The sequence below is a fragment of the Pezoporus wallicus genome, unplaced genomic scaffold, assembly GCF_028554395.1.
Source record: "Pezoporus wallicus isolate ANWC-B61680 ecotype Strahan unplaced genomic scaffold, APGP_CSIRO_Pwel_v1 contig_4161, whole genome shotgun sequence".
Lineage (NCBI taxonomy): Eukaryota > Metazoa > Chordata > Aves > Psittaciformes > Psittacidae > Pezoporus > Pezoporus wallicus.
In genome coordinates, this window is record NW_026639584.1 from 1,836,602 (window position 1) to 1,864,104 (window position 27,503).

The window sequence follows — 27,503 nt, forward strand, 5'->3', positions numbered from 1 at the left end:
GCAGTGTGTGAAGATAAACTTTCACAGTCTGCAGCAGTCATAACTATGTGAATCCTACGGCTGTCTGGAAGCTATTCATGAGATAATAGCGGGAACACAAATGTCTCTATCAGTACACAAAAATAAAAATTTAAAAAAAAAAAAAGGAAATTTTTGGTCACTCCTGTTATACAAGAATATGTGAGGTGTCCCTGCCCATGGCAGGGGGTTGGAAATAGATGATCTCAAGGTCCTTTCCAACCCTAACTATTCTATGATTCTATGCCTTTAGGCTGCCACTCACATAGCCTGACATTGCTGTCTTATAAAGCTTTTTCTGGACTTACTGTTAGGAGAATAACATTGTAATCTTGACAGAATAAACAGCAACATTTCTGTTGTTTCTAGCACATTTAAGTGTTGTGATTAGGTTTTCTCATTTTACAAGACAAAACCCAAGCACATCAAGCGGAATTGCATACCTAGTTATTTTTTGCTAACACACTCTAAGATAACCCAAGCTTCAATAACAAGTTCTGGGTTGCCTGCCTTGCTCACTCCTGGGGCCATGCAGTCGCTTGGTTTCTTGTTTCTCTGGAAAACAGCAGAAAAACTGCACACAGTTGTGTCTGTGATGAGACAAAGAAACCATCCTGCCAGTTTATGCCTCTAGCACAGCAGCAGGCTGGGTACAGATCAGGCACTGCTGTCTTCTGAAAGGCAGCGATGGTAACATCTTGAGCACTGACAAGAAGATGATGACCTTTTGGTCTGGAGCAACACAATCCTCTTGCCCCTGCTAGGCCTCAGCCACAGGTGGAACACTAACTGCACGCAGATGCTTCTACGTTAATGAACTGTGAATCTCCTGGGATTTACCATAAACCAAACATCTGAGAGGAAAACAATGATCCCAGCAAGTTCAGAAGTTAAAACCACCACATTCGTGGGTTTTATTTTCAGTGCTGAGACTTATTTCTACTCCACACAGAAGTGATTCAGTCATATTCCACAGACATAATGCCAGAGCTTTTACTGCTCTGACAGGACAGCAGGAGTATTAAAACATTGCTACACATGGCAATAATGCTGTAACTTAGAATCGGTGTCTCTGTCAGGGAGCAAGCTGCACTGGAGCTTGTGTTCAATACCTGGTGCTCCTACCATTGATGCAAAACTTAGAGAGCCATTGCAAGGCTAAATTACTTTTCAGGCTGCAAATTATAAACTGAAGTGGGCTTTTTTCCAAATCCTCTCCTTACAAAGAGCAAGGCTTTTCCAAAGCAACTTCTCTCTATTTTTAGGAAGTAGGCAGGCAGTAATGGTAGTACAATTAATTTTTAAAGGCACCTGCCCTGCATAATAATCTGTGCACCTCACAAGCAAAGCATTAAACAGGACAGAAGTGGCCTATAAGATGACAGAATAAAGTCACAGAGAATTATGGATCAATCAGTGCACCTGGCTGAAAACATGACTGAAAAAAATTGCCTTCAGAATGCTTGTGAAGGAAACTATACCTGCGTCCATTCTCATGGCTTGAAAGAGAAGCACTGCACAACAGGTCAGATGCAAGCAAAGCAAAACGTCCCTGTGTTGTCACTGCCCATTATATATTAGCAACGTCAAGCTGTTGGGTTGTTAAAGAGCCTGTCAGGATACTAAGTTGTGCTGGTTATAAATATTCTTGTAAGTCTTACAAATCTGCACTTTGAGTTTCCTAATGCCTGCATTACAGACAGCATGAAACATGTAAAACTGGCGAAGGCAAAGGAAGAGAACAAGCACACCCAAAGACTTTTTATCATGTAATTCTCACGTTTTTAACTGTACCCCACAAAATACCTGTCATTGAGCTCTCCAGAACACAGCAATCTGTGATGAAGCAAAATTACATGTAGCAGGAGCTTGTGATAAGCAGCGGGTTCTCGCTTGCTCTGCTCTTGTCACCAGCCACCCTCAAAATGGGTAATTCTGGCTCCCAGAAGGCTGATGATAAAATAAGCAGAATTCATACAAGAACCCAGACTACCAGCCTTATGGACAATTGTATCACTGCTTCATTCTGCAAACATCCAGAGAAAAGACATGTCAATGCCTTAGAGTCTTAGCAGACTACACTGCAGAAGGATAAAACCTGAGTAAAGATTTCTCTGATGCTGAGAAGCAGTCATGATCACAATTGATAGCAGATTTTCTCAGAGGAGTCCCCAGCTCATTATCTCTCAACCTACATTTCTTCTCCACCTGCAGCTTTTCACACCAGAAGCAGGGAGCTTATGGGAAACGTCATTCTCTACGTAGACCCTGCCAAAGCCAGTAAGCGTAATTTCAGTCTCTCCAGCAGTTACTGTCAGCCATTTTCCTGTAACCCAGTCTCTAAACTGCCACAAATCAATTCCCTCACACTGAAAATGTTTTTCAAAGCCAGTAGTTAGAAAGAGATACAGCAAGGTTTGTTCAGCTAAGTACACAAATGCATCTCCGGAGGACGAAATATGCTGCCACTTGCACTTCAGATGTCATTCATGCCCTGAAGGAACACAGGTAAAAAAGCCTCAAGCTGCAGATTTTACACTCCAGTCCTGTTATGATGAATCTGGTAAAGCCTTTCAACACAGGTTTCAATATTTCCATAGGAAACGCAGAAGCCATTGGAGAGTGTATTTCAGCAGGAACCTGGCACGATTTCTTCCCTGGCTCCCAGTATATCCAGGTGTGGGATAAAAGTGAGAGCAATAGTTGACTCCTCACATTTACTGAATACTCCCACGTACTGATGTGGCAAAAAAAGTTATGGAGCTCCTGATGGATCACAGCTAAGAACATGATGCTTACAAGGCTGCAGCTCAGCAGACTGCTCAGTATTTTTGGACTCGGCTTTGCCATGTCATTCTTCTTACTCTGAAGTGATAAACTGATTGAAAGAGCAGAATACAGAAACCAGCTGAAAGCAAAGGGGCTGCAGCAAAGACGCTCAGAAGTTGTTTTTTAAAAGTAAATAAATACTGTAATGGTGAGAACAACTCAAATGCAGATGTCACCATCTTCAGCAAGTGCTTTATTCTGATTTAAAATGGTTTAGGGTAGAAATAGTCTTTTTTTTCCCTGGTGTTAAAATCACTTAGCTACACCTACCCTACATGTCTATAGTAGCTGTTAATGTACAAAAGCAGTATTACCCCCCCAAACCCATCCTTTCATACTGACCCAAGAAATAAAATATGAAGAATGCATCCAAGTGGACACGAGCAGAAGAATCACTCCACCAAATACATCCATGGGTACAAAGCAAATGAGCTAGTTTTAAAACTGACCTAAATACAAAAACTTCTTTCTTGAGGAATTCAGAATAAATCTTGCCAGAAAACCAAAGTATAAAAGCCTCTACACAATACACATAAAACTCTTTTCTGGATAACAATGTTCACTCTAGTTACAGTTTGCAAATCTATTTTAACAAGGAAGACCGAGAGCAACCATGGAATAAAGACAACACACCCTCTCAGTTATCCATACAGGCTTAATACTGGACTCCTTTCTTTGCCCCCAGTATCCCCTGGAGCTTTTCACAGGGCACAAGAACACAAGTCCCAGTCCTTCTAGTCATATTCTCAACAGGTTCACTGAGAGCCAGTTCTGACGTGCAAATCATACTTGCAGATCAGCAGGGAGGCCCTGCAGGAAGAAATAACGCTCTAGCTCTCAGCCCAGCTTAAACTGCACTGTTAATGCAGTGGCCCACATATTTTAAATGGAATCACTGTGTCTAGTATTAGGAGTTCATCCAAGATTCCTCTATTCCCACCTAGAATGCATTGCCAATATAAACAGCCTGTATAGAAAAAGCAAAATTGTCTTCAATAATCGAGCGATTTTTTATATTGACCAAAATTATTTGTAAATACCCACAATGAACAACTGCACAACTTGGGACAGATACTGTCATGTTACCAGGCATTCCCAACATAGACACCTACCATAGGAAAAGACACGAACCTTACTATGTTTTCAAAATCCAGAAGCACAGCATATTACAAACAGTAAAACTGGAGAACACTGTTAGACAATACGGCAAAATCTTTCCTGTTACATACTTAAAGCCCTCCTGCACACTGCATGGATATATTCCTCGAGGGCTCACAACCATCTTGACATTTCATTAATGACTGAGGCTTAACAAAGCATGCAGTATCATTTTGCTAGTGTTTGGATTGCAGTTTGAGAGGAGCATATTCATTCAAATCAAAGAGTTCTGCAGCTCACAAATGAAGACAGAAGAATCATGCTCTGTGTAGGAAAGTTTAAGCAGGCATTATGTTACTTTCTCCTAAAATTAATTGGAGCTTTAATTATCAGAAGATAAAATAGTTCCAATAAGGAAACAAATGGCTTTATTTGTGTGAATCAGTACGATTGAAACTAAAGCTATCTTTTCTCAGCATGCGATGGAGTGGAATTCAAATTTGAATAATACATTGCAAAGTTAAACTGAATGGAACTATTTCACAGCCAGAGTGGGCCCTTGCTTATCCCTCTCCATGCAGGTGGTGCCTTCAACTGGATACTTACTTAACTGCACTGTAAAAGCTGAAAGTTATCACAGCATGTTACAACCAACATACACATGTAAAGATTACCACAGATGTGTGCATAACACAAGACACCCATTTTGGAAGGATTCCTGAAAATACGAGTGAGCCAAGCACTGAAGAGAGAAATGAATTCTGTACCAAAATTACCTCTGTGCCATAACAACAAATTGATCTTTGTTGTTCTGCGGAGAGCAAACAAGATCCTCTGGGATGATGGGAAGGGATTACGTTATAGATTTACAAAGAGACATTTCAGACAGTTTTGGCCTTTTTATCTTCTGTCTAGAAAAGATGCTGACTACTTGTGATCAGAAACAAACAGGAGTGGTGAGCACTGTAAAGGAAGAAGAAATTCAGCCTGTATATCACTCAGAAGTGTCAGCTAAGGTAGGGGATAGCAGAGCTAAGTGACAAACACATATATTAAATACATGGCAGACATCTCCTGTAGCAGCCTGCTCAACAAAGACAGCCAGCAGAAAGTTGGTGGGGAGTAGCTAGATGTCACCGCAAGACCCACAGTAGAATTAGCTTTGGGGATTGGTACTCAGGAAAAATACGTAGGTTTGTTGTTATAAGGGGCAGAGTTGTTATAACTACACAGCCAAAGAGAAAGTTCCAAAGGCAGGTTTGAGGAGCTGATAGGTTTGTAATCAAACTGCTACAGCCTGGGTAGCAGCTTGCTCTCATGCACACACAGAGCTGTGTATCCACCTGTCCACAGCCCACCTACTTACATCAATCTATCTACAGTTAGATAGAGATATGTTAACATTTTATAAGGCCAGGATATATATTTACAGTAATTTAAGATGTAACACGTGTGCGTCCTTTTACACAAACACCAAGTACTTCCCGGGATTCTTTCAACTACGAGGAAAAGAGCAGAATACCAGATTTATTCAAGAAAAAGCACTGAAATGTTATGTCATGAACCAGCTATTTGGACACTTTCCAGCTCACCAACCTGTCACTTTGGATAACTTCCATCTCCCTGTAGGCACTGGAGCACTTTTCAAGAGAAATTTCTCAGTTTTAAGTACACTTGTCTTTGCAAAGTAACACTGCAAAAAAATCCATTATGATTTCTGTACTGTAGATACATGACTGAATTTATTAACTCCTGTCTTATCCTCCGATGGAAGCTGTTCACGCAAGGATTACCAATATATGCTCCAAAACAAATATTGACATAGAAATATTTTCTAATCCATGAAGCCTTTTGCTCCATAACAGCCAATGAAATGTATCATCTCTCAAAGGAGGTGGTTGAACTTCTATTTTTGTTAGAGTAGAATAAAAGAATTAAGTATCATAGTTCTGAAAACTATATTCAGAAATAAGATCATTTTATCTTTCAGTGCATCTTCACGTGGAATGGCATTGCATCGTCTCAAAGTGTAGCCAAGCCTTTTTTTATTCCTAAAACTTGCTTCACTTAGGCCACTTTGCTGCTGCAGTAAATATGACAGCATCTTCTCTACCCAGTCTCACCAACCTGAAGTAATTTACAAGTCTTGCTGTAATAGTACTCAGAGATAAAATCCTGTAATCTCTTTCATCATGGAAACATTCCTTTTCTGAAGTCAGAAGCTCACATCCCACCCTGTATTCCTTATCTGTGTTAAATCCTTTTCTCCATTCACCTTGATCCCATCTTAACGTGGTTCACAAAACCTGCCAGCAGGACTTGTAAAAAAGTTCACCCTTTCTCCTTAGGTCCTCATGTTGTAGGTGCCCAGGTGAGGTTCATTTCCAAACCCACTGCAGCAGGGAACAGTTGAGTAGTTCAATACAGGAACACACAGAGAACTCTTCTATGGCAGCGTACACAAGCAGAGCAGGAGATTCCGTGTACAGGCCAAAGCAAATAGGCAACAAAAGTGTACTACATAGGACAACCTGTGCACTGGTGTCAGGTGAAAAAGGAAGCTTGACTGCAGTGTCCATATTTACAGCCACTGTTGTTGGTTGAACATCAGAATTAAATGCCACCTTTTTCACAGGCAGACATGGCACCAAGTCCAGACCGAGAGATTGGTGGTGAAACAGCAACTGACCATCCTGCATAGTTTGAAAATTCCCCATCGCTGGTTTGGACTTGGGAAGCCCAGGGACATTCATTAAATCAGTGGAGCAGAACCATGCTACACATACTGTAAAACCAAGTAACTGGATGTGGAATGGTTCAGGTAGCAAGAATAGCTGAGATGTTATTTTAGCTTGACCTGACAAATACCCAAATCCAGCTCCAACCCAAAAAAAAACCCTAAAAATTACAAAACATCCTGCAACCTGAGACAAGGCAGGAAAATACACAGAGGAAAAACCTATTCAGATGCAATTGATCTTTTTTTTTCCTCATAAAATGACAATTTCAATTACATCTCTTCATTTCCCCATATTCATTATCCCGGCAGTATGTACTGATATGTACTGACATTAAACTATATTTTAAAAATCTATCACTGATTAACTGAGTAGTGAAAATGAATAATATTTCAAAAATACTCAGTAGACATTTTAGGACAAAAAAAACTATTCTGCAGTCCACCAGATTGTGATGAAATCATTTCTGGCCTTACTGAACTTAGAAGTTGGCAAAAAATAAGCTTCTCAGCTCCACTGAGGTTTCTTAAGTTATAAAAATCTCAAATGTGCATTACAGTCCATCCTAGAATGACTTGCTGTGATTGCTGCTTTAGAGTTAGCTTTGATTGAATACTGAACAAAGAAAATTCTGGCTAACAACATTAAGAACTTTGACACTCACAGAGCCATTAACCTATTGAATTTGTTTATACTTTTAGATTTTAAAGATTGCTTCCATGATGGATAAAGTATTTTTTTTTACCTAGCTTTAAGATTTGCATCTCAGAAGAAAAATAGGCACCAATCTGTCTCAGCATACTTTTCCCAATATTCACGTTTTAAAATCTATGCTCCATTTCTAAGAATTCAAAAACAAAATCTTGCGGTTAGAAACGGAGTTCCACTGTCGTTTGAGGTAGTAGATTTGCACCTTAGTCTTTTCCAGGCAATTCGTTTATTGCACACTGGAGCTAGGATAAATTTACGCTGAAGACTAATTTTCACCATTATGAAGTGTGTGTGCAAAGCATACAAAGAGTTTAAAAACCACGATCTGCTCTAACAGTATAAGCCAAGTGTAATAGAAAAGAATGTAATTATATTTATTAGTCAGATTCACATACTCAAGACATTGAAAAGAGGAGCATAAAATAGGCACCATTTAAAGTAACATGAACCTTCAAGCATCTCATGGACCACTTGATTCAACAACCAGTGAATGAAGAGACTGAGATGAATCCACAGTGCTAATAAAGCAAATCAACCAAGTCAGGAGGCATGTCCTAAGGAGTGATGAGCAGCTGCCAAGGGAAGGGATGGGGACAAAGAAGATGGATAGCTGGATGTGAGGTCATGGAAGCCTGGCACACATTAAATCCTACTACATTTCTCCTACCAAAACTGTTGATATTATTATTACTCCTAGAAGACATAAACTGAAAATTGGCGCATGCTTTTTGTTATGAGCGACACACATTACATTAATACATTGAAAGCATTTTTGTAAAATAGATGCTTAGAACTTTTCATACTCGGTCAATGTGAAACAATGAGCAAACCAAGACCAGGAAACGGTTGCACCAAAAAAGAATGGAGAACGATAACCCAGGCAAGGGAAAACGTTATTTAAACTTAGTCGCTGGCAACTGATTTGTTAATCTGAACACAGACACCTATAACTCGGTGAAAGCACTAGTTTGGCTTTTCAGTCCAAGTAGTAGAGCATTCCTCCCTATACACTTTTCACCTTGTTTTAATAATTTGTTTGACTTTGATTACAACAATTCACAGGAATCCCAGACTAGCGAATGCCAAGGTGGCTGAAAATCACACAGAATTAAAATAGCAATTTGCAAATGAAGAATGCGGGAATCCAGCTCAAATGCCTCTATAGCCAAAGCAGACAGCTCTCCTAAAGCCCTTAAGGGCTTTTTACTTGTAGTCAAAATACAAAGGATTAGATTTCTAAAGCCTCTTTCCAAAGGTAATTAGGCAAGTATAACTTTTAAAGCAGTCCATCTGCCTGGAGCACAGCAGCTGTGATGGGAAATGGAGAATGCTACTGCAGTATTTGGATACATTCTCAAACAAAACTGCAAAAAAGCCTCCAGTAATTAGTGGACAATATGAGAATTCAGAACTTGGCACTGGAACTCTATCTGCAGGAACACTTTGACTTGTTTATTGTGTATACTTGTTTCCACTGAACAGGCAGTGCAGTGAGCTAAGCGACCTAATGCTAGCATATCCTGAAAGTAAAATCTGTTATTAATGTGCGTATTTGTTTCCTCAATATCTCACACAACATTTCTCTCTGTCGTGAAATCTTTCAATGCTCACTTTCTTCTCAAACTTAATAATAGAATAATATCACATAATTACTTTAATTACATCACATTGCCTGAATGGTACAGGAGGCTACAGAACAGTTTGCTGTATTCTGGAACAGATCTCACCCACTGCACCTATCTCATCGATTCTTGCAAATTAAATATGGTAAAGTTTCTGCAGTGCTTCAACAAAAGATACACTAAGGCAACAGAAGTAACAAGGCTGATAACAGAATCAGGGAAGAGGATCACTGGGAAATTGACACTATGCTGGGAATTTAGCTGCAGTGTTAAAAATCACTGCAAACCTAAAAGCACACTAGGCTTGGTTATTCAGAATCCCATAGAATATTTCCTCTATTCTGCATAAATGCCTCCTCTTTGCCCTATTCTGTTCTAGCAGCTGATTTCAGATTTAGCATTCCTTATTAAAAATACAGGAAGCATATTTCACACACAGGTACATCTCATGGGTGAGTTGTGAAATTCAGGACTTAAAAGCTGCTACTATTCATTGTAGATACCAAGCTTTAGTTCCAACTATTCTGGAATGATCTGGGTAGGAGAATGAGTACTGATCACAAAGAGAAAACCACCCCTCTGAATGTTTTGTATCAATCTTTAGTATTTTGTATTTCATATGAGGATAACTTGAGGCACTTCAACATTACGAAACATTTTTAAGTTTCTGTACACGTATCTCACTACCAAAGATACAAAATCAATGGAGATGGCAATTTTGAGGAGACAGCATAAGAAATTTATCATATTTGGCACTTTGTTCATCTACAACTATTGTTACTTTCAGGAAACATTTCCCGCTGTTCCGCACTTGCTGGTTCTTCAGACTGGACAGCTCTCCTGGTGCCAAAGTATTTACAGAAATTCCCCAAGTGAAACAGTCCCTTGGATGTGACTGGCCCTGTATTTGCACAAACTGAAGTAACAGCTACACAACGATAACTTCCCCCACGGAAACCCACTGGATGCTGCATTTTTACCTGGTCAGAATTGATTACAGTTTGCTTAGCTGTTTGGGAAGATTAGTTTCATTTGCACCTTTAAAAAGATGGCTGAAGAAGAAAAACTCTCTCTAAAGAAAGCAATTCAGTTTGGCATTAATGGGTATATTTCACTAGGAAAACTATGCATCAGAAATGAAAATACACCCAAAAGTTATAATGCTTGTTGTTTCAACAACATGCAAATAAAGCACATGTGACTGGTCCATCATAAAAAAAGGCTGGATCACCAATGGAGAACTGACTGTCACACAAGAGCCATCAGGAAAGCCATAGACTCCACCTTACCTTTAAATCGTCTAACTGTAAGCATAACAGCCTATGTAATTTTGTAATCTGAAGATTTCTGCACTCCCTTGCTACAAGAAATCTTTCCTTAAATATGGTATAGAATTTCTTTATTTTAGTATTTGGTCAATTAAATTTGAAAGGGCATTCCTAAAGAGAGAATGTCAGTTAAAAGCACACATAACAAGAAGAATGAACAGCTTAGCTTCTTCAAGAGCAAAGTATTCATTTGCACCTTAGGAACAATCTTAATATTCAGTTCAAATGACAAATGAAATGGGTCGCAAAGAAACACGTTACTTACAGACTTTAAATTGTGATTCAATGGCCCAGCAAAACATGAGAATGCGCCCAGTGCTCCTGAAAAGGAACAGTCTGGATTCAGCTGATTTTATAAGGCAGCCACAGCACCGCAGGAGCAAATCTCAGCAGGTTCGATTCAAGGATGATGGTGTGAACACAAAGAACGAGCTGGATCCTAACCCTGCCCAACATATAGCATTCATGGCTGGAAAACCAGAAATATTTCCTGATCACAGTTTTTTGCTACATCGATCTCCATCTGCTGCAAGGGCTCAGAAGGGGCTTCAGAATATTGCCATACAAACATCTCCCAGCCTCAGGAAACACTTCCCAGTTTTTAAAAGAAAAAAGCTGACCGTCAGCAAATCACTAACGGAGATGTCAAGTGAGCCTGCAAACTCTGTCCAGGTGAACGGCAACCTTTCTGATCAAGACATGATGTCTTCAGATCTCTGTTACTTAAGAATAACTAATCATTTGGAAGATGGGTTTAAGGAGAGTGAGGTGGATGGTCAGTTAAGTCAAAGGCCATCAAAAGCACAAAGCAATGGACCTATCCAGACTGACAGTTTCTCAGGATCAGAGAAGACAACTGTTTCTACACAGATGCCTGAATACATACATGTGAGTTTTCCAAAAGACAGCAATGTTTCCATGGATGCACCAGACACAACCACGAATTTAAGTAATTCACTGCATTCTTCTTCTGTCATAAATATCAATGGAAATAATGACAGCAGCACGCTGCTGTCTAATTCTGGAAAAGCATACCCTTGCCTACTCAATTCCAGTAACTGCAGTGAATACAATGCTCATGCTGAGTCCTGTGAAGCAAATAGAAGTGATTCGGAGTCACTTGTAGCCAGCAAAGATGAAAGCAGTAAGGAACCTGCTCCATTCCCATCTCCATCACATCACAATTCATCTTGTTTCCTCAGAGACTGTCAACAGACAGGAGAGCACAAAGCAGATTCCAGCTGTGTGACATTAACAAACGATGGTCACACAATAATCTCAGTGACCAGCAGTAATGCGTCAAAATCTATTCTGACATGTAGTTCTGAAATGGAGAACAATTCTACCCAGCCAGCTGTTTCCCAGTGTAACAGCTGTTTAGAAGGATTTCACATAAAGTCTTATCTGCCAAGGAATGAAATAAACCCACAAACCAACAAAGAGATTAGCGGACTCAATCAAATCCATTTGGCACACGGTGAACTCTGTGCCCTCCAAGGCAGGCTGCAGTCTGTAGAGGAATCTTTGCAGTCCAACCAGGAGAAGATTAAAGTCCTTCTGAATGTAATCCAAGACCTGGAAAAATCCAGAGCCCTCAGTGAAGGGTATGGTGCATTTTAATATCAGTAATTCAGCAGTAGTGTATAGTAGATGCTAGCATTCTTGCAACCTTTGCTCCTGAAAAACCCTTTCCCGAAATATTTAGAGATGAGTTTGCAAAATGGTATCTTACACCCTTTTCCTGGCGTTTGTACCTCAGCAGAGAAGAAAGTCTCTTGAAAATTTGCCTTTAGCTGATACTGCCTTTACTAAACCCAGTGTAAGACATGTTTTATTAACTCCCTGTTTTATTTAGATTCGTGGTGTCACATACAAAATCACTGACACCTGAGATCCAGCTAAAACCTGTATGCAGAACAAAACCCTACAGGCTAATGTAGTATAATAGAAATCTTTAGCAAGAAAACTACCTCTTATTAGCAAGATCAGATATGCATTTAGTGCCAAAGCAGTCCTACAGCTGAAAGGGTTTCTATCAGCAAAACTCTCCTTCTGTGCAACACATTACTACTGCCTTCATAAGCAAGTAAAAGGATTAGCAGCTAAAGCCCAGCATCTGCAGACAGTTGGGACCCCCCCCAACACTGCTAGTTGTATGTCATGACACCACAGGTGCTTAAAGGGCATGCCTTGAAAACAGGCACAGGTAAACTTCAAGGGCTCCAGAATGTCAGGAACATTTCATGGGAGATGGAGGTAGGTGCTTAAAAGGGATTAAAACTATGAACATAGAGCGTGTGGAGATAGGTAGCAAGAGCTCGCTTTGGAATCTCAGGTGTCAATGGCTGCTTTCTGCACTGTCATGAGATGTTGTGACCTATTATTTATTTTTAGCCTGTTCTCATAGTGACTATAGCCAAGGCAGCCAGCATTATTTATGTAACTTAATCATGCAACTGATTTGTGCATCAGAAATAATACTACTACTATAAATGCAAATAATTGCTAAAGATTGGACACCTTGATAGAACAATGTTAAAATAGAATTTAAAATATATCTACGCTCAATACAGGTTTTAGAATATCCTAATAATGTTTTCCAAACCATGAAGAGCAGCTCCTACTTAGAGTAAATACAGCTAGGATACATTTTAAAGTTCTGTTTTATGATAACGTAGTTTATCCATCAAATACTTCTTGCCTTTGAAAAAATCCCAGATAAATCTGTCAAAGTATTGAGAGAACAAAGGTTCCATTTTACTTTATTCTGTAAAGATAAAACAATGTTAAATCTATGTCATCATTTACTCAGGCAGCTCAGGCATCTAAAGTAATCATTATGCACCACTGGTCCGAGTGCAAAACTGCATCCTTAAAATCAGATCATGTGCATCAATAGTATTTACTGGCTGCAGTTAAGGAGTAAATCTGACAGTGCAGCGTTCTTCTTGTGGTTTCTGCAAAGTGTACTGAAATGTGAGACATGGAGATTTTGGGGTAGATTCATTTGCACAGAAATAGCACAGAACATGACAGTGACTTGCTCCTGTGACCCAGCCCCACGTCTTTGCACTTGCTCCCATGTGGACAGGAAAGGGTTGTGTGGCTGTGCAGAGACTGTCAGGACAGAACTAATCGAAGCCACGATTTTATATGCCCCAATTTTTTAACAGCTTCTGAAGAAAAGCAAATCCATTTTGAAGGTTTTTTTGTTTTCTCCAAGTATTTTATCTGGGAATTGAAATGACCTCCTTGCAGTTTCTGATGGCTTACACTCATTAAAATAATTAACACACTATATATCACGTTAACATGTGATTTTACTCTGTACAGAGTACCTTTTTTTTCTGGAAACATTAACCATTTATGTCCACCTGACTGTTAAGGTGAAAATATTTCTGTTAGCTTTTTGTGACTTCATATATTTTTACTCCATGTAGCATTTCCCCATATAATGCAGCTCCAGCTATCCTTTTTCAGAGGATTGTGCTTAGTCATTTTTCTCTATCTGAAAAGCCCATACAATTTTCTAGTTCCAACTTTGTACAAACCTAGACACAGCAGACAAACCCCATGTAAACACACTGATAGCAAATAGGCAAAACCATTTGTAAAACACCAAAACCCAAAAGTTCAGTTTAGAAGCAAGATTCAAGGCAGGGGGTGGAAAGAAAAACCCGTGTGTCAACCTTAAACAATCACTTGTCTATAGTGTATTTCATACAACTAAAACCCAACTACAGTTCTGCAGGAAATTACAGGAAAAATGCCCCCTCCTTGTCCCCTGCATGTATTTATGTCTGACAGAGGACGATTTTCAATGATGTTTGAAAATCTGAGCATTACAAAGAGTAACTTGAAGTGAAGCTAGCTCAGATGACCCAGTAATATTTACAGTCCATTTCTGCTCATTTCCCATGTGGCTAAAACCAAAGGTTTTGCCCAATACCGGTCAGTGTCACATTAAGTTTCAATGATAAGCTTCAACCAATGCTGCTAGAATCATCTAGCAGTAAAACTGAACATCCCAAGTACTTGTGGAGGTAGTACAATAACACATGTGAAGAACCTCCACTTTAGGTCCAAAAGCAATCAGAAAATTATGTTGGTACAAACTGAACTCCTGTAATTCAAATAAAGCTCGTTCAAAGTGTTCTGCATCCTTCACATGTAATGAGCCACCGAGCTCAAGCTGCTTCTGCATGTCCATCATAAACATAATTGAACTGTAGTTGGTGTGAAGTATGAAAGTCACTTTATTTGTTTTCTCAACACTCCAAATTCAAACACTCTCAGCAGGAAAAGCCTGACTTGGTTACCTCAAGTGAGGAAACATGAAAAAGGGAAAGAATGGAAAGCATAAGGGAGAAATCAGATCAAGTCACCAAAAGCATGGATATTCAAATACCTTAAAGTATTTACAGGAAGCAGTTGCATGTCTAAGCGTTTTCACAAGTATTCATTCAAGAACCACCAACCAGAATCTTAGCATGAGGTGAGAAAGAAAGATTCAGTGATCTGTTAATGTAGGTGTAAATACACGACATGAACTACTGTCTGTTACAGGCGTAACTTCTATCACACTGGTCAAGACCTCAACAACTGCAGCACCTGCCAGAACACCGCATGTATCATTTACAGGTACCCAACTCCTTTGTGTCAGTTTGTGTTGTCTGGATACTTCACAGATGTATAATAGAATGCTTTGCCTACAGCTAGAAAATATCTCAATTATTCTAAACCTGGTTTTTAACAAAAGACCAAGTGATATGAGTGAGGTGGTTTTGTTTTCCCACGTAGAAAACAATGCTGGTCTTATTTGAAAGACGTACGTCTGAGAACTCAAACAAATTTCTCAGTAATGTTTCCCAGCATTGTTATTATCAGGATGCTTTTAAAAACCTCGATGCCATTTCTGACGATGAAGTTCTCCGTGTGTGCGACATTCTTAAAGCGAGGATTTCAGTAACAATTGTAAATCTTGGAAAAGACAAACAACTCAGTCTCCAATGCCAGTAAGCTACAGCTCATGTTTACATACAAACCAACACCAAACTCCCACGCTTCCCACTGCTCTAGATGTTTATTTGCAATTGTTTTGAGGGAGTGCAACCCGAGTGTAAGTTACTCCAGATTTAAACTGCAGTTTACATTAAACTCTTATGACCAAAACCCTTGGTAGTCCTGTGTTCTGGGAGCCGTATGTGCTTTGAATGCTCCATCTATACAGACACACTGCAGGAGTCCCCAGCTTGCCAGGCATCAGCAGGTACAAACCCTTAGTTATACCACATACTCAGCTTGTGCATTTTATAGGGTTTCTGCCAACCTAGAAACACATTATCCAATCTCTGCAACCTCAGTCGTGAGGCAGAAAACACACATCTTCAGTTATTTGATTACATTTACAAAAATAAAGGGTAAGAGAACTCTTCTTTTAGGTTGAAAACTTTTCCTTTGGTTCAAAGAACATGACAGAACTTTAGCTTTGCCAGTTTGCAATTTTTATGGATGTAATGAATAAGTTATATCCACATGGAAGAGTTTTTCACACTGTATTTTCTACATGAGCCAATTTTTTTAAAGTGCTTTGTAAGCTTGTTAGATAAAGTGAAGCTTGGACACAGCTTTGGAACCTGTTGCTAACATACAGCTCAGCCGAGTACCAATGCCCTAAACCTCTGGTAACAAAACCACAAAGTAATTGTCATGTCACAAATTGAACACCTCAGCTCCTCTGAGACAAAGGGGTTAGTCTTCTCCACAGCCCTCCAGATGCTTCAGGAGGTTACATGATTTATCCAATGGCACAGACTGGATCTGTGTAACAAGGGAGATCCAGGAGAAAACAGATTTTCTTGTTCATCGTCTTCGAACAATCTCTGTGCATTTTTATTTGGCTGTACAGGAACAGAGGTGACTACAGAATTTATGTACCAGCTACCCGTTAACTGCTTTCTCCCTTCAGAACAAAAAACTATGATGGGTCCCTTCCATTTTTAATTTACACGGTTTCAATACAGGAAAGACCCTGAGCAACAAGCACAAGAACCTGAACTAAAGAACAGGGGAAGCAGCAAAACACTGATGTGCATTTTTGGTCATTAGGTAGTTTGCAATGATAATGGTGCCTGGGGGCTTACAGTGCAATGATTAATAGAACACATACAAGAGAACATAGCCCTTCTAAAAAGTTTCTAGCTTTAAGAGGCAAAACCAGAGAGAGCAAGGAAACATGATAGTTTTCACTTTGCAGAGATGTTCCACAGACACGGTCATGAATATTCATTAGACAATATTCTGAAACAACTAATTGTTACCAGGTTTTGCTCTAGACAAACCCATACAATCCCTATGTTTTATGAAGCCAAAAAGAGCCGTGTAAGCATTTCTTTCTTTCTACTAACATAGCATCCCTGTTGGCATTAATTATTGAACCAGGTGCTTCGTCTTGCCCTCTGTTTTTTTGTTAATGTCACTGAAGCATCTTTATCACGCTCATTCTAAGCAGTCCCTGTGTCAAGCAACACACTAATTTCATATCAATCCAAGCGTGGATTACACCGATAGCTAAAGTAATAAAAGGCTTTTCGGGTGGATTACACTGATAGATAAAGTAATAAAAGGCTTTTCAGGTACATAGAATAGTGGCTGTAAATTCAGCTTTATTAACTATCCAGCAGGATTATGTGACATTACTTGGGACTTTGTGCCTAGATCCTGCAAGGCAAATGTTTACACTACAACGAACAAATGCAATTAGCGACTGAAACCACTGTTACCATGGAGTGTAAGAGACAGTATTAAACAAGACTGAACTGACCTCTTGCCTCTAGAGATGATCTCTCCAACAGTAAATTAGAAACACTGAAGAAGGGAATTGAAAAAAGAACACACGTATGCTATAAGCTGAACATTTCATTGTCCAGCATGTGATCTGGACTACTGAAAATTAAGTGCAGTTTCTTGCAATAGTCAGATAAAATTCAAGAGACACTGATCAAATGTTTCATTTATATCAGCTTCTTCTGTTTACTACATATAGCTCTTTGTCCTGGGATCACTCTCCAGTTCTAAATTGGAATAGTCCTATTGCTTTCCTTTCACAAGCTACGTTATTTTACTAAACACTCCAAACCACCTTAATTATAGGGGAAACAAGCTTCTTGTTCATTTTAACATATTACTCAACAATGTTTATGGATTTCTATATACATACAAATACACACAATTAATAGGGTTTCAAGTTATGCGTATTTGCGAATTTTACACATTTCTTGTACTCGGTGCCCAAATGAGGCTCATGGCTTTATTGTGGTATCTCTATATCCTTCTGATAATACCTTATTCCTCCCAAGGAGCTTGCATTATGGAAATCACAACCAGCTCCCTTTAACTCTCCCCTCTGCCTGCTAAAACCTCCACGGCAAGCAGGGTTTATACATCTCCCACTCTCCTGTCTACAAAAGGTGGTTGCAATAAAGGAAAGTCATACAGCACCAGTACAGCTGCTGGTTGCACGAGACAGGCTTAATCACTATCCGCATAGATTTGAACCTTACTTGAACCTCCTTGCACAGATCTGCTCTTCTGTAATAGACTTCTTGGCTCCCATTTGACATCAACAGTAATTATGGGTTTCAGTGGAGAAAGTGAGTTACACTCAACTTTTCTGTTAATTCATAGCACTTATTTCAAAGACTTACATATTAACTTAGTTTCACATATTTTTGGTCCTAGCGGAGACATTCCCCTTTAAAGCACTTGAGATTCCTGAATTCACGCTAAGCCTATGACTGAGTTAGATTACGCTATCAAAACCTGACCATGGAAAGGTCATCTTAATACATTTTCATTTTTAACTCCCTTAAGTTTTGTCCCATTTCATGGGCACAGTGTTTGAGTCCTTAACTCATAGAAAGAAAAAGGTTTCTCTTAGAAAAATTAAGAGATGAACTACTTCTCAAAGCATCAACCTATGCACTTTGTGTTTTAACCAGGGTCTAATACTGAATAGTGCCAAATTATTCTCATCCTTTCCACATCTATTTTACTGAGGGAATTTCTCACTTGCTACCTCAAATGTCTTCATTTTTCCATAGTGTAGAATATGACTTCAGACAACAAGAAGGAAGATTTCATCAGATTTTGAAAACGCTGGATCAGGCAGAGCAAACTCCAGCTCCAGCTTCACCTCAGAAGCTGCCATCTGATCATCCAGCTCCAGAGAAAAAGGAGTTGAGAAGAAAACCAAAAAAGGTGAAAAGAAAATGCTTCTGGTGGATTTGACTTCCTTAGGAAACCTTCTACGTTTCAAAAAACACTAAACCCGAAGAGGTTGGAGAGCACACACCTGAAAAACTGCTATTCCAACATCACAAAGATGAAGAATGTTTAATCAGAGTATCGGAAAAATCAAAAGAATCAAATTTACTTAAATCACCTCACTCAGTAAAGGTGCATGAGGATACTATTTTCAAAAAGAAACTGTTTCTTTCAAAAGGAAGCTTTCTCATTTTTTTCCAAGGACACTTTCATACGCTTTGTAAAGAATTTCTTTCCAACTTTACAAAAAATAACTATCTCTACTTTAAAACACAACGGTAGGCAAAACTAAGGGCCTCACAGAGTCTTTGTTTCCTATAAGCAACATGCGTTAAGAGGAAACAACTTCATTGACCTTTAAACAAATCACATAATCAAGAACAAATTCAGGGGAACCTATGTTGTTCAAAAAATCCCTCCTCAAAGGAGACAAGTATTTCACATCCCCACTCTTTTGTTGTTGTTGTTGTTGTTATCAGCTAATACTTAACAACAGAAGAAGACTTTCAGGCTTGGTTTTACTCCCTCCTTTCACTGGTTCAGCTTAAAAAGCAATCATTTAGATGATTCAGTGACTACTCTGAAAAGAATGAGAATCATAACTCAGTCATTCTAGGTTTAACCCCCTTACTCAAGCAAGGTCTAATCAGGTGAATTTGAGTTCTGAGGATCTCCAAAGACAAAAAAACATAACCTCCTGGGGAAAACTGCTGCCATTTTTTTCCCCCCTAACATCTAATCTCTATATTTTGGGCTCTAAAACTTGTGTCCGTTACTTGTTTCCCATTCAATTTTATTTTTAAGAGGAAGTAGACAGATAATAAAACCTCTTTCCTAAGCCTTTACTTCAAGTCTGAACATATCCAGTTTTCACTGCCTCTCTTCACATGTTATGTGCTGCATCCCACAGTCATCTTGGCGGTTTCTCTCCAGTAAGTTGGTGAATTTCATCTACTTGGAAGCCTACAACAGGACACAATGCCTCAGATGTCATCATGCAATGGAGTGAGGAGTATAACCAGTCTGGCTACTGTCTTGCTAAACCACTTGCCCAATTTGTCTATCACCTACCTGTACCACTGCACCAAAAGACATGTTTTTTTTTGGCCTTAAGATATAAATAAGTTAATATATTTAATGAACTAATCTGCATTTTATAAAAAAAAAAAATAAGTGCTATAAAGATTTCATCTGATGTCAATGGAGCTATCTCCTTCCTTCAGAAACAGCAGAGTTACCAGTTAGCACAGAGTATGCCAATGTAATCTACTTTAGGGCTGATGAGACTATTTTCCTCATGAAAACACAGATATCTTTCATATGGGGGGGGGGGAAGAAAGGAGCAGGTTTTCCAAAAGGGCACACTGTAAAGCCCAAATGATGTATTTTATGTTTAGTGGAATGTCCTGCAGACCTTTTCTTGGATGTGACTCTGGTTAATCAGTTCAAACGGTGCCAGGGTGTTCCACAGATTAACTCCTGGATCCTATTTTTCTAAATCATGCTGTATGAATTGTACAATGTTAGTTAAAGATGTCTGTATGCTTTTTGCACACTTCTGTTTCCTTGAATTCTTAGGGTTAATTACACATTTGAAAACACATTAAAACCAATTTTGCACAGAATGTTGTCTGAAGAACTAAGTTTTTTGCTAGAACTAGTGGTGTTCATGTAGAAGAGTGCATGCAAAGTGACGTGGCTTAATTTATTACACTTGGACAGGACTGACAGTGTTAAAAAACATTTCCATGCTGAGTTCAGTCAGTGCAGAAACGACAGGCATAAAATTATCATTATTTTAGAGGCTTTTCAGAAGAAAAATCTTCTACGAATTTTTACGAGCAAAAAAGGCTGCCTTTAGCAAGACAGAAAACCTCTTCAATAACAAAGGTGAGAATTAAATTATTAAATCAAAACATCTTATATTACACTCAAATACATGTACTGCTTATGCTGGCATGCCAAGAACATTCCTATGTTGCACTGGTCTATAATGAGACAATGAAGGATTTACTAGGGTGTAAATGTTTCTTATGTACTATAATAACATTTTAATATTAATATCCTCTGTAAAGGTAAAGGTATCATCATAAGCAATACCAACAGGCATAACACTAGCAAAATCAGCAAGTCTTCTGCAGTGAACTGATCTTTTGGGCTACAACCAGACTTCACACGTAACACACACAACATGCTTTCTACATGAAACTTCAGAGGCAACACTGGAGCAAAAGGCTATATGTTACATTGAAAGGGAAGAGTGGGAATGTGTAAGTCAGGGTACGCATCAGCCACAGCAAGAGGGGAAGACTGCAGAGTTGCTATCTGTTTTGTTTAGGCTCGTTCAACATAGAAATCTGTATATCCTAGCAACGCAAAACACCTACGATTAAACAGCTTTGTAACACCTAATGGGAGAATCTGAGCTATGTCAAGATTTCATATGTAAGCACTGGGGGTTATTTTTATTGTTTAATATTTTTTAAAGTTTTTGGTATTATTAATTCATATAGGAAATCTAAAAATTACCAGACACACTATGCAATTTATGATGTTGGGCTTGGAAAAGCAATAGGAATTAGTAGATTATTGGAAGAGAATGGTACTGGCTATAAAAATCTCTCATTTACAAAACTAAGATGTAATGCCTAGACCAGTTCTCAGAGTAGAAAACAGATGCTGGATATACATACAAACGCAGTCTTAAATAAAACCTAAAAACACACACAGACAAAAAGAACCCAACAGCAAACCACAGCTGACAGCACTTGCATACAAAATATTGAAGCCTTCTCTGAAAGACACATTTCAATGACAGCTACAATACATTAGTGCTAAAAAGCTGCACGGAACATGGCACATTCCAGAATGACTGTATTGGAAATTGCTGTTTACTGGAGTCAAACTCAATTAAGGAATTCAGACTGTATGAATAAAATACTGATTTCTCTCTGTCATAAAACAGCAGTTCAAGTAGGGCTTTTATAGTTTTGTGTACTTTGAGCTCTTTCCAAAAAAGCAACAATACTGAGTAATTCTAATAGCTTAGATACCAAACATCTTCCTAAGGAAATGTATTGTCTAATGTATGTTTTGTAAATTTCTAGGTTCTTGAAATGTGGTGTTATCTTTTGCAATAAAATGAGATATTTTTCCTGGGTTTCAGGAGTCAGTTAATAACAAACAGCATTTGGATTACAAAGGAAATGAACAATTGTCCTTTAGAAAAGGAAAACAAAAGGTAAATAAGCAAACAGGTCCCTCAACTTCTCTAGGTAGAGAAAGGATTACAATATGAATGCTGAACATAAAAGCTGTAACTCTTAGGTAGACCATCATCTTCTCCAAGTACCGCAGCTCTGCCCAATGCTTTCTCAGGCCATTATTCCCCCAGTGAGTATTGCCTTTTGCACCAATATGCTATCTAGAGTAGCCCCGGTTAACAGAGCACTCTGTTTTCTTTTCAGCAAAATCTTTTATGGCACAGTAACTTACACAAATATTGCCTAAAACCTTTTCTGTGCAGCAGAACTGCAGCCTTTCCATCATGCTGAAATGATATGGTGAACAAAGTCAAGAACATATGCTGTATTCATGGTATTTTTATCTACCTAACCAAGCCAATACTGAAGACAAGTATTTCTGTATTCTAGATATGTTTTCCTGCTATAATCACTGCAGTCAGACTTAATCTACTGCATCACAGCACCCTTTAAACGAAAGTCTAAAGTTCATCAAGCACTTAAGGTAAAGCTTGAAGAGCCAATTTCAGACAATGAACTTGTCCCTTTGTTACAAGTTTAGACGCACTTGTAGAACTAAACAGCCAAGGCTTTTTTTTTAATACTGAAAATAACCAAGCTGCTGTTAAAGCTTTCAATTGCCAAACATCACAACAAAGTCAAGACTGGCATCTAAGTCTTCTCTGCAGTAGTTGCAGAGACACAAACTACTTTTGCATCACCAGCACCTTCTCCTGACGGGATTATCTCCTCCGAGCCTGACTTTTTCCAGTAATTACATGCCCGAGTTTACAGCATGCCATTACCAGCTGAACACATTGCAGCACTTTCCCTTAATTCAACTGGCATTGTAGCGAGAAAAAATAAAGGAAACTGTAACCCCAAATCCTTTTCACTCCCTCTCAGCCAATAACCAAGAGCGCTGTGAAAAGGACACCTGAATTTGAAAATTAACCTGCTTAACCCTGCCAGAAAGCAAAACCACTCAGATAAAGGCAACAATCCAGTACCCAATCGCATGCAAGGTCTTGTAAATAGCAACGTTTTATTAGTATAACATGGTATTAGAGTATCATCATCCTTCTCCAGAAACAGAGCAAGGAACAGAGCTGTTTCATAGCAACTCCAACCCACCAAAAAGTAAAGCATGTGGAAAAAATGGGAGAAACACAGCATGCCCCCGTTATTTATGTAAACTGTTCAGAATAACCTATTTTATAGTTTTACTTCCCCTTCAGATTACTGGAAACATTATTTTCAGTGTGTTAAAGTGTGCACTTTATGTAAGCTTGTGAAACAGCCTTCTTTTTGCAAACAAATAACTTGAGTTTTATTGTCTGGGGTTTTTCTTTTTAAGAAATGCACAAATCTCCCAGTATCCAACTACAGCAAATGAAACAAGAGAAAAGCTTTAGCCCTTTCATTTTAAATCTAAAAGGTCCTCAAACAAGGACCCCACAAATACTATATTTGCCTTTTTTTTTTTCCCCAAGAGGGGTATCAAATCACTTGCAAAGCATTAAAAATATATTAAAACATTACTCACGATTAAGGGATCATCTCGTCCCATTGCAATAACAGTTCTGTTCACTGTGCGCAATAACTGCACCATTATTTCCTGAATGTGCTTATAAGTTGATGCCTGTTAACAAAAGATAACAGTTTTGATATTAAATCTGTATGCCTTGTAAAAGAAAGAGAGACCAATTATTTGCATGCTGACAGTTCAAGTTGTAGAACATAACCATCCTATTAAAAGAACACTAATTCTTCTTGCTCACAATGTTCCTTAGTTCCAGCAATTCCAGTGTAATACTCATTTCAAGTAGTGCAGCCCAATTTTAGCCCTATCTTACCACAACTGTTTTTCATTATAAACAGTCACTTCCTACCCCTCACTCAAGGGTCTCATGTTTTCCCAGTCACTGAGCAGCCTGTAACTGAACAGCGACTCCCTGGTAAGAGAAAATGGAAGCAAACTCTACCATAGTCCTCCACATCGGTCAATGGGCCTCAGGGGGGTCTGAAGCTCAGTAATATTCTTAGCTTGCAGTCACAAAGTATATCATTATTCCAGGACAAAGCGATCTTCATTTCACTTTGTAGCTGTGTTAGGGAGCAAACTGAAGATGATTTGCTCTCTGGCCCCCTTGCCAAAGTACTGGTCATGTTGCTGCAAAAGGACATCTGATTGCTTTCAAACACTCAGCAGAGGGGTATAACCTTAACATTCATCACCTTCACCGACTAGACAACTTTGGAAATCAGCGTGCAACAACCAAAGAAAGGAAATTCTAAACACATTTCTGAGAGAAAAATCAAAGTAGCTTACAGGGAACAAGGCACCTTTGTAATGTCACAAACAGTGACATGGAGAGAGCATCGCAGCCACAGAGCCATGGTGATTTGTTGGAAGTATTTGAGGTGACTGAGCCCCAGTATCATGCCAGGAGAAACTGCTTCTGACTGTTTCTCCTCTGAAATATCCAACATTGTCCCTTTTGTCGCTCCTGTTTTGATTAACTCAGATCAGGCCAGCAACCCTTGGAACAGAGATCATCCTCATATCAAGCCATTTATTCATTATCACCATTTAGTCCTATTTTGCCCTTTGACTATGACTAAGCTTAAATGATGCTCTCTCCTGTCGCAGCATTTCAGAAGTTACTATATGGTTTGTGTTTTCTTTCTTTAATTTAAATTTCTTAAGTATAGTCCAGTATCTATAAAAAGACTACACCTGACAGTTGCTGCAGAGAGCACACATTTATTGCACTGCTGTCCCAAAGCTGATTTCTCTTCCATCTCCTCTGCTTCCCAATACACACACCATAAGTTTAAAGATTTATGCCAATCAAATAATATGAAACCCACACAGTTCATTGACACTTGTATATTAAATCTGCTGGAAATAACAATGAAAGCAAAAGTAAAAACCCACAGTGCATCTCTCCCCAATCAACTTGAATTATGAACCAAATACTCTATAGTTTTCTCTTCATTTTTTGTTAATTACCTGAAAAACCTTCCAATAGAACAGAACTGCACTTTTTCACATAGCAAAGCAAATTTTTCAGGCTTATGCAAAGTTGGGATCAGAAAGAAAATGCTCGTTCAGAGAGCAACAACCAGAACCTTTTGGCCTCTGTGTTGCAGAAGCAATGTATTTTAGTTCTCCTGATGAGTGGCCTTGCAGTACAAAAAGGAAGATCTAGCCTTGCTGCTTCTGCTTGTAGTTGAACAACAGCTGCCCCGGTACTACAGTATCTGCACAGGCTTTTCACTTTTGGGGTGCTAATTATACTGACAGAAAGAAAATTATTTGAAACATCCCTTGTAAAACACTATAAATTTGATCAGACTAAGGGGCTACACAAGTCACTCTTACCGCCTCGTTTCTCTTTGCAAGACTACTAATGCACTACAGGCACATTGAACCGCATCACAGGTTCTTTACTACCGTTTCCCCATACAATGTAGTAGTTACTGCACCCTGCTTGAAACTAAGAACAAGGGGCAGAGTGTAATATGAAAGATATTCAGAGGGGAATGGCATCTCACAAGAAGTCAGAAAAAAGGACAAGCAGACAGATGTTGACAGCGTGAAGTAGAGGGGAAAAAGCATGTCAAAAACGATGAGCCAGCCACAGGAAGGAAAAATGACACCAAGATGCTCAAAATAGCATAATTTCTTGGACTAGAAAATATACAGAAGACTTATCTCATCCATTGCCTTCAGGACATGAAATGCAACACGTTGTCAAATGTGACTCTGCTACTGGAAACACTGGTGAAAATCACTGGAAAAAAATGCTTTCCATCCAGGTATTGTTCTTATCAGATTTAGACATTCTTTACTTAACAGAGAAAGTTTACGCAGTGAAAAACAGAAGAAACTGCAATGTTGAGCACGGATGTAGAGCCATGGATCTCTGTGGTACACTTGCAGTGAAATCCATCTGCCTGCTCCAGATGCTTGTGTTTTTCAGCAGTTATTTTGTGTTTCTTTTGTGAAAGGCATCTTATTTGTTCTTTGCATTTGAATGCTTTCCATATTCACCAGCAATACTGCAATGCCAACTGCAACTTACAGGAAATAATTAGCTGCTCCTCTCTGGGTAAGGTTTTGATATCTCTTCAGAGCACACTCTTGATGAATATTGGTTTATTTACAGAGGTCTCAGCAGCTTTCCTGGTTTCTGTTGGCTTTGGTTTTTTCTTTCCCTTTTCTAAGCTTTTCTAGTATATTCTTCTTATACTTTGACTATAACAATACATTTTATGATTGCGTACCCCTGTCTGAAAGCTGTGTGCCCTCCCTTATTCTAGAGCATTGCATTTATTAAATACTTTCAAGATTTGCTGTGAAGCGTACCCCAATGCATCAAGTCAAAATTTAGCATTTTGTTTCAAACCAGTGTTCTTGGCTGTCCAAAGAATGCATCCTGGGCCAGCAGGGAGCATATGGCAAGCTGCCTGCCACGTGCAATTTTATCCAGCCACCATTTACCAGAGCAGTAGAGAAAGGTAAAGCAACCTAAAGTACGACACATTTAGACCATGACTGTGGTCCTGAATCCACAAGAAGCACATAACGCACCTTTCCTGGATAAATATCTAATACACACTCAAGCACGCAAAGATTATTTTCTGCTAAGCCTTTGAATTTGCAGAGAAGTGCTAGCAAATCAATGAGAACGGTTTCTTTATGAAACTGAGTCTACCTTTCTTTTGATAATCTAGGGAACAATTAGGCATTCAATACTGACATTGCTAACATAACAAAAGATGTTTTCACACATTGCCTATACACAAGATTTCAGCTTTCATTTTAACTGTTTCTAAGCTTCAGAAGACAGCCTAGCAACCCACTGTAACATACATTTTGTATGCAGACCACAATTCACAAGAATAACACAAGTTTTAGTGAAACCTGGAACCCCCACCGTTTGGCTGCAGTCCATTTGGTTAAACATAAGACTTGTCAGAAGCTAAATTAACAACTTGCACTATATATAAATTCTCCCTTGCAAAACATGAACTGTATTGTTTCATTTAATGGAATATGGTCACCACAAATGTATGTCTTAGCAAGGCATGAAACAATCAGAGCTCATTTGTGATATATGCAGGTCAGCAGTGAAAAGTTCCCTCACAGAACTCAAATGCCTTCAGATTCATTGATGGGATAGATGCACACATGGGTACAGAAATAACTCCAGAGAAAATCCAAACCAAACAAAATTTCACTCTCTGCAAAAATGCCAGCACAGAGTAATAGTAGCTAGGGTTTGATTTAGTTTTCATGTTCCATTTAAACTTCTACAGGGTTGGGACAAAATTCAGAATGATTTCATTACCTTGAGTCAGCCATGATTATGACAGAGGTCTCATTTATTTGGACAGTGACAAACGGTCTCCTTCAGAATGATAAGATTACACAACCTGTACTTGAGATTTCCACTTGGAAATACCACTTTGGTCAACTCATTTCAGCCATCCCAGCTGTGTCCCTCCCAAACTCTTGCCCAAATCCAGCCTACGCCCCAGCATGGGGCACAGTGAGAAACAGAGAAGGCACCTGCACTGTGC

The 27,503-nt window shown here is 39.0% G+C and overlaps 2 protein-coding genes across 4 annotated transcripts in view; one reads left to right on the plus strand and one right to left on the minus strand.

Moving 5' to 3' along the window:
- Positions 1-27,503, minus strand: part of DOCK2 (dedicator of cytokinesis 2) — a 167,440-nt gene that overhangs the window by 81,986 nt on the left and 57,951 nt on the right. For all 3 annotated transcript variants that reach the window (XM_057415140.1, XM_057415142.1, XM_057415143.1), the window contains exon 27: positions 23,458-23,553. In XM_057415140.1, the coding sequence (XP_057271123.1) occupies positions 23,458-23,553 (96 nt within the window). The remainder of the gene's footprint in view (positions 1-23,457; positions 23,554-27,503) is intronic.
- INSYN2B (inhibitory synaptic factor family member 2B) lies at positions 10,364-18,951 on the plus strand. The gene is made up of 3 exons (XM_057415144.1): positions 10,364-11,948; positions 14,911-14,985; positions 18,447-18,951. Exons 1-3 carry the CDS (start codon positions 10,570-10,572, stop codon positions 18,631-18,633), a joined length of 1,641 nt encoding a protein of 546 aa, XP_057271127.1. The 5' UTR covers positions 10,364-10,569; the 3' UTR covers positions 18,634-18,951.